This window comes from Penaeus japonicus, unplaced genomic scaffold (genome assembly GCF_977035675.1).
Source record: "Penaeus japonicus unplaced genomic scaffold, GWHDUDI00000001_assembly GWHDUDI00000030, whole genome shotgun sequence".
Taxonomy (NCBI): Eukaryota; Metazoa; Arthropoda; class Malacostraca; order Decapoda; family Penaeidae; genus Penaeus; species Penaeus japonicus.
The window spans coordinates 7,007,116-7,014,769 of record NW_028234432.1 but is presented as its reverse complement, the minus strand read 5'-3'; the positions used below and the strand labels follow the sequence as shown (position 1 = coordinate 7,014,769).

The window sequence follows — 7,654 nt, the reverse complement described above, 5'->3', positions numbered from 1 at the left end:
CATTCAACAACTTAATATCTGACTGTCAGTGGACTTATGGCTGTACTATTCAATTCTTTAATCAAAATTCCCATTCTCTAATGCACCTATTCCACTGTCAAATAATATAAGTACAACATATGAAGTAATCAGTACACAGGCCATAAGCAAACAATTTTTTCAATATATTTATTATTCCGGTACTGAAAATGTACTTCAGCCCACTGATCACTTCAATGGACGACATCAGTAGTCTGAAGAACATCAGTCAACAAACAAAAATAGTGGCATACCCTATTGGAATTTCAAAGTCGTTTATTTTCATCTTAAAAAAAAAAGACTGTTACATCACACACGTTCAAAAAGGGAAATGAAAAATGGCTCAAGTATTGAGAATGTGTTGCTGGTATGATGTCAATTTTACAAAAAACCCTGCACTAAAAATAACCATGGTTGCCTGTAAGAAACATTATCACAATAAAACAGTTATTGACTAGAGAACAAGAATTCTGAGTTGGTCAGTCTGCCGATACTGACAAAGCGCAGTGAGTTTATAAGTAGTCATACACTTGTGCTACATCATAGTTTACATAGGAATACACATTAAATCACAGCTGATTAAATAGAATTGCCATTATATATATTACAAGTAATCCTGGAATAGCTTCTTTGGTAAAAATATCAACTATTCGTTTCAGTCGACATTTTCTTGTTTTCTCTGCAGGTAAAACAGTATATAACAGTATTTTGTTTCCCAATTCTATCTGTTATAAAACAAAGCTTCAAAATAAATTGGAAGTACTAACATGTCTTGCTTGGCAATTACTGTATATAAATATACATAAAAACCTTAACAGCAAGAGGTTCAACCTGGTAACCTATCAAAACACTTCTAAAAGCTGCCATCCGCATCACGGATGGATATCATGTAAGGCAATTTTTGTGTATGATTTTAAAACATAAGGAGTTATCTTGTATACACGTCACACAGGAATAGTTTTCACCTTCCAAGGTCACACTTCAATTTGCAAACGAAAGTTATTCAAGGCCTAAAATATACTTCAACTCAGATGTTTTTCATCACTGCAACTGAATAGTTCCTCTGCTTGTGATGAATCTAAATAATTGAAGCTTGTTGCACAGAACCTGGAGGCTTTACAAAATGAGATTTCCATTCGAGCATCTGAAAGCCTGAATGGAGCTTAGCCGAGCAACTTTTTTCTGTAGTCTTATCTGGCGAGGATGAAACAATTTTAAGTTTTCAAGAAGCAATTCATCATTTTTTCTCAATTGAAAATCGTCGAGTTCAGTCGTTTTCTTCAATTGTTCATTTTTTTTCTTTAAACTGATTCATGTTAAGAGATATCCTGAGTAAGAATCCTTTTTAGATACAACCTAAAAAATCTCTGACTCACTTATTTATCTAATTTGTGACCAATTTCACTTTTTTTTCCTTATAGAGTACAAAAAAAAAGAAAATAAGTTTTTTAAAAACTAGCTTTTTTTAATTATCAACAAATTCAATATTAACAAAATCCTATATCACTCTCACAAGAAGACTCATGTGTTGAGCCAATGGTGTGCTCGCCACAGCAAGCAGTACATGGCTCTCTGGGCACCCGGTTCGGGTTGTGCTGATCTGGGAATGGGCGCATACCGGCCCAGCAGATTGCGGTAGCCCTTCCCGATGGTCGCTAGCAGCGGCACCGGGTTCATCAGCCTCTCAATGTCCCCCTCGCTGCCATCTGACATGTCTCCCGGAATTGACTCTGGCTCCACAATGATTGATGTTGGAGGTAGTGGGACGATGGCTCGCACCTCGTCCTCATAGGGCCGGAAGACTGTGATGGGTCGCATGGATTCCGCCTCGGCCACCACGACGCAGCCCCAGGTCGTCCCTACATAAACCTCGCCCCCGCACACTGCGACAGCAGAGACCTGAAGGTGGAAGATATATATATGACATACAGCAAATGACTCACCTAAATGAAAACTGAATGACATCCAATAAATACTTATATAATCAACAGTCCTTCCTCATTTAATTACTCAAGCCAATGCCACTCTAGACATACCTGACATTGTGATGGGGAAAGATGCTCTTCAATGCTTATGGATTGTAGACTTTCAGAGCAGGGAACTAACTTGGAACAGTCCAATCTGTTTACTAATTTCTTCTCTTTTACATCCCAGTGATATACAACACAGCCTGAAAAGAGATATTTTAGTTGTAGTTTTTCCACTCAACATCAATACTTTTTTCAAAATAAAGTGAAAATAGAGTCAAGACTGACACAAATTAGTCAAACTAAGAGTCCTTCCTACCTGGATAAACATAAGACCATATAGAATTCCTCAGGTGTCTAGAGACGGTTGAGATCGTCTGTGGCGCATGGAGGATCATGACATCACAGGAATCTCCTGAGGGCGGGGGTGTGGAGGTGGTGAAGTGCGAGACAGAGTCCTGGCTCACCACCAAACCATCATCGCGCAGGGAGAAGATGCTCATTGTGCCCTCACTGCCTCCACACCACAATGACCTGTTAAGAGGAGAGGGTGTTCTCATGATACTGTTTTATGTATGGAGCAGAGTTGATGACCACCTCTCCAGTGTTTTGTATGTTTACTGAAAACTCAACTACAAATAGTGTGACACAAACATCAGTTTCTCTGTCAATAAACTTGTATCCTCATGAATTCATTCCTTACGAGTGCTTAACAGAATTTCCTATTATAACAATTTCCACATCACATACCATGTAGTAGGAGTCTGGGCAACTGCCAAGCAGTGAATCTCCTGTGTGGATCCAGCTAGCTCAGTCATAACAAAGCTTCCTTCACCAAGCACAGGAGACGTTGGTGTTACGTCGGAACTGCACAGGAAGAGACGACCATTGCACAGAGCAACTGCAACTCTTCCCAGTGCATGCAAGCTGCAGAGCGAACGAACAGGAGAAGACTGGGGGGCATCTGGCTCAAGGCAATAACTGAAGACTCTCCCATAGTCACGGGTGCTGTAGAAAGATAAAGCAAATACAAATACAAATTTTCCAAATTTCCATTTCATGACATAGAACCAGTAAACACATCTGGAGACATTTCTAGCATACTTTTATTTCAAAATCATAAATCATACTGGATATATACTTTAACCATCAAAATCATCACACTCACCTGTAGCCATGGATATTTCCTGCATTGTCTCCCAGCCACACGTATTCCCCAACACAGCACATGGCAGTGATGGTGTCAGGAAGCCCTTCTATGCTGGTGTAGGCACCCCAGCCCCATTCGCCTGCACCAACCATGTCCAGTTGAGGCGAAGTGCGGCTTACCCAGATGCTGCCTTGGTCACGTACGACTAATTCCCCATCTGTGTCAGTGAGCATAAATATTAGCCTTTTTTTTTTTTTTTTTTGTCAAATACCATTTCAGATGTAAGTTATTTATTCAGTAATAATATTTTTTGAATATCAATTAACAGGCTCCATCAAAACAAACTATACCATCTTACTGACCAACACTATAAATTATACCCACCAACATCAACCCCTTTAACTTTAACGACACCACTACCAAGAGACACGGCAAAACCTAGAACCAAATTCCTTTACCTTCATCCTTCACCAAAACAGGTGGCACCCTTATGGCATCCATGATGTTGAGAGAGTGATCGAGCGAAGCCACATCCAAGAGGTGGGTAAACTCTGGTGCGGAGGCGATGGAGACGATCTGGGATGCGGAGGGTCGTAGTCTGGGCTGTTGCGACCAGCACATCACCATCAGGTCAAGGACGTAAACAGGGTACTCTGTCTCCTGCAGAAAAGGATTTATGAGAGAGAATATTACAGAAAGAAAGTAAGAAATAGAAAAAATAGACAGAAATAAAACAGTATGATAGGAACAGAAATCAAAAAGTTTAAGATTAGAGAAAAAATGTTAGAGTACTACAATTTTTAATGCTAAATAACCCACAATAAAATCAGCATTATCAATAACAACAACAAAAAAAAGGAAGTTCTCAAAAACACAAGCAAAATGGGCCCATCCACCTACCCTGTGTGTGAGAGCTGGTCGCCCTCCCTCCAACACATGCTCCTTCACGTTGTCACAGTGTTCGTAGGGCTGGTGGGTTGTCAGGAGCTCATACATGAACATTCCGAAGGAGAAGCAATCCACCTGAAATAAAGGAAATGAAAGGTATATGACAATGAAATATTAAATTTAAACACACACACAGATGATTATTATCATATTATTAAGTAAATCTTTAACTTAGAAGATAAAAATCTGAATGAAGAAAAGAAAAGACAGCAAAAACTTTTAAAAATGCAAAAAAACAACAACAAAAACTACAGCGCCTCCATGCCGAGGCCACACACCTTTTCCGTATATTCTTCCTCTCCGTTGTGTCTCATCATCTCAGGTGCCATGAATCCCTCGGTGCCTCCAAAGCCTTTTGTACCAGTGGGCAGACTCGATCTGCTAATACCTGGGAGGAAATGGTATATGTATGAGAATTGCAATTTCCTTTTTTTAGCTTTTCTTTCTTTCTTCTCGAGACTATATTTGTTCAAGAATTTCCAGAGAGGCATCAGAAATGAGGAAACATAAATCATGTATAAAAATGTTATCTACCAAGTATCAATATGTTTACTAATAAGAGAGAGAGAGAGAGAAAAAAAATAATATTTGAAAAACAAAACAAAAAAAAACACTAGTCCTCCCGAGGAAAACACCCTACAACACACAAAGAACAAAATGAGAGCTTACCATAATCAGCAAGTCGGACATCTACTCTGGGCTGAGGCTGGTGATGGAAGGGTGGAGGAAGTTCCCACACAAGAACGTTTTCACTTTTCAGATCTCGATAGATGATGTGTTGGCCGTGCAGGTACTCCAGTGCTTTGGCCACCTGTGTGCGAGAGCATTTTGTAGGCTGCATCTTTGGGATAACTTACTGACTTTCCTTAAGTACACTATACTGTCCAGCTAAATCCAAGTTTTAGTTCTTAGAGAGTTGGTTACCAAAGATGTGACAATTTTTTTACTATACAGCACTATAAAACTAAATTATTTGTATTTTCTATACCTTGTAATTTCTAGACTTGTGTATATCAAGAGAATATTAAAACAAACCTGCAACACGACAGCTTGCAATGTATGGAGGGACAGTCTTGCTCCCGATCGCTGGTAATGCTTGAGACACTGGTCGAGAGCTCCTTGGGGTGCCAACTCCAGGACGAGGGCGAGGGGACGCGGACACACGCCCACCAGTGGAACAATGTGGGGATGGCGGAGTGAGAGGAGGATGTTCACCTCTTGTCTTGCTGAGCAGTAGGCCTTGCATGCGTATTGCAGGGGGTCGCGCTCCCACTTGCTCTGAGCAGCCTATTGATGGGAAACAGGTATATGTCTTATCATATATGATCATTTTATGATGCAATTACTTGCTAGAAATCAAACCTTTATCTCTCCTTTTATCTCTAATATGTGCCTAAAAAATAGCTCAAAATGTGAAATCAATACATGAAACTTTCATATATCATTTTGAATGCAACAATAACACGTTATCTCACACTGGTTCAGGGATCTAACATATCATCAACAGTACCTCAAAATAATGTGAAACCCTTCCAACAAAGAAACTGATGCAAGTGAATACCTTATAGGCAACGATGGCACTCTGTCTGGCACTAGTTCCTGGGTCAACAGGCTGCAGCATCTTAAGGGCCACATCCATGGGAGCCCCGCTCGCCCTGTTGCGACATGCCCCTTGGAAGACGAAGCCAAAGCCTCCACGGCCCAGCAGTTTGCCTTGCTTGATTAGCTCTGGACGAACGAGATACCTATCACCTAAGTCTAGGAAAACCTGTGAGGAAATATTGTATGATGCATTAGGGTATTCAATTATTTGTATAGCCAAAGACAATTAATAATCATATTCCACCAAAAATGAGATTGACATTACAACATGAAAATTCCAGATAAGAGAACTTAATAGAAGTTCTCACTCTACTGTATCCTATGGCTAAAAATCTGTCACTTACTGTATCAGGCGCAATCTGGGCCAATAGGAGATCCGCATGGAGAGGACACGGCACAGAGCGCGCGGTGTAAGCGGCCAGGATGCATTCCTCCACCATGAAGGAATAGACGACCGGTGTCACCTCTTGGCCACCCGACGTCTCTCCCTCGTTGTTTCCACTGTTGTCCAGGTCTGGTCTCCCTTCAGCTGATGGCTTGCGACTAATTGGGGTGGAGAACCAAGGGTTACAGTGAATCCAGGAAGATATTTTGGGAGAATGAATGAGTCGTCTTGATATCCATGTTAGGAAGAATATTGCAGTGTTTTAAGTTATTTATTTGTTTTCCTTATCTATTATTCAAACAGCGTATGCCAGTTTTTGAAGATATGCAGACTACAAAATGGCACCTAGTTTGGCCCTTTGATTTTACAATATATTTCAACAGATTAATAAGAAAGGTAAAGAACACAAGACGAAAAAAAACTGACCAATTAAAAATATACAAATGTTGACTACGACACTTGCAGTTCATGACAAAATATCTGGAAAATATGAAAACCAACTTTTCCTTCTCAAAAATAATGATAACACAGCATACTCTACATACTTTTATATTTTCTGTGCATCCTAAATGTGGCTACATACTACTACATACCAATCATGTGACACAACAAAAGTGACATTATGATTATGAAATAAATTTAATGACTTTACATTCACCAAGAAAATGCATTATTGCTTCATTCTCAAACTCTCAACCCAAGAAGCAAAAATTACTATTAAAGTGAAAATACAACTAATCTATGCAAGCAAACACCATAATACAAAATAATTGTCTAATACACAAGAGCATAAAGAAAATCAAATGTCTAATTAAGGTGCTGTAAAAATCATGCTAACCTTGAAAATATTGGTCCTTGCAGGCTATGAAAATATAACACACTTCAAATCAATATCACCCAATATATGCAGCATATATCTCTTACATCATGCACACTGATGATGAAAAGGATAGGTACAGAAATATGCAATACATAAACAATTTTCAAAAATCTCAAAGCAATCTATCTTGAATCTATTCAGCATAAAACACTCAAAATGCACACAGTTTCATTTTTAAAATTTGCACAGTAAACCCAAAGCAATCATGACAAATTAAGAGTGTGGGGGAAAAAAAAAAAAAAAAAAAAAAACTCTCTCCCTTTCCAAGACCCCAAAGCAACCATGACTAAACATAAGAGCAGAAAAAAGGAAAGAATAATAAGATAGGAAAGACAAGAGAATCCCTTCCTCTCCATGACCCTAAGACATACCTTGAGGTAGTAGATTCAGCTCCAACGCCGCTGTCTCCGTCGGAGGTGTATGATTCCCGAGATCCCCAGCTGCGTCTCGGAAGCTGCGGAGACATGTTCCCCGCCATGGCTGCTCCACCTGGCGACACTCCCCCTCCCATGGTTCCACCTCCTCCTCCACCTGCGGCTGTGGAGGACGTGGAAGATCTTCCACCTGGCTGCGGGGACGGGACGCCTCCTAGTGGGTGACCCTGGGAAATGCAGGAAGGAACTCTCAAAATCTGGCATTGATGGCTTTTGATGATGATTGATGTTGGGGAATCACTCATCATCATGGCACTATCTTAAAGTCAT

At 40.0% G+C, this 7,654-nt stretch overlaps 1 protein-coding gene across 15 annotated transcripts in view; it reads right to left on the bottom strand.

Annotated features, from left to right (window-relative positions):
* Positions 1–361: 361 nt before the first annotated feature.
* Lrrk (Leucine-rich repeat kinase) overlaps positions 362–7,654 on the bottom strand; it is a 46,443-nt gene continuing 39,150 nt past the window's right edge. For 7 of the 15 annotated variants that reach the window (XM_086554920.1, XM_086554926.1, XM_086554921.1 and 4 more), the window contains 14 exons: positions 7,322–7,551; positions 6,497–6,550; positions 6,030–6,228; positions 5,645–5,851; positions 5,119–5,370; positions 4,753–4,894; positions 4,362–4,471; positions 4,036–4,158; positions 3,594–3,795; positions 3,154–3,352; positions 2,736–2,993; positions 2,305–2,519; positions 2,055–2,188; positions 362–1,917 (listed from right to left, as the gene is read on the bottom strand). In XM_086554920.1, the coding sequence (XP_086411046.1) occupies positions 1,540–1,917; positions 2,055–2,188; positions 2,305–2,519; positions 2,736–2,993; positions 3,154–3,352; positions 3,594–3,795; positions 4,036–4,158; positions 4,362–4,471; positions 4,753–4,894; positions 5,119–5,370; positions 5,645–5,851; positions 6,030–6,228; positions 6,497–6,550; positions 7,322–7,551 (2,703 nt within the window). In that variant the 3' untranslated portion in view covers positions 362–1,539. Of the gene's footprint in view, positions 1,918–2,054; positions 2,189–2,304; positions 2,520–2,735; positions 2,994–3,153; positions 3,353–3,593; positions 3,796–4,035; positions 4,159–4,361; positions 4,472–4,752; positions 4,895–5,118; positions 5,371–5,644; positions 5,852–6,029; positions 6,229–6,496; positions 6,551–6,908; positions 6,933–7,321; positions 7,552–7,654 lie in introns of all 15 variants that reach the window. The other 8 variants (XM_086554923.1, XM_086554930.1, XM_086554925.1 and 5 more) reach the window with 2 other exon arrangements.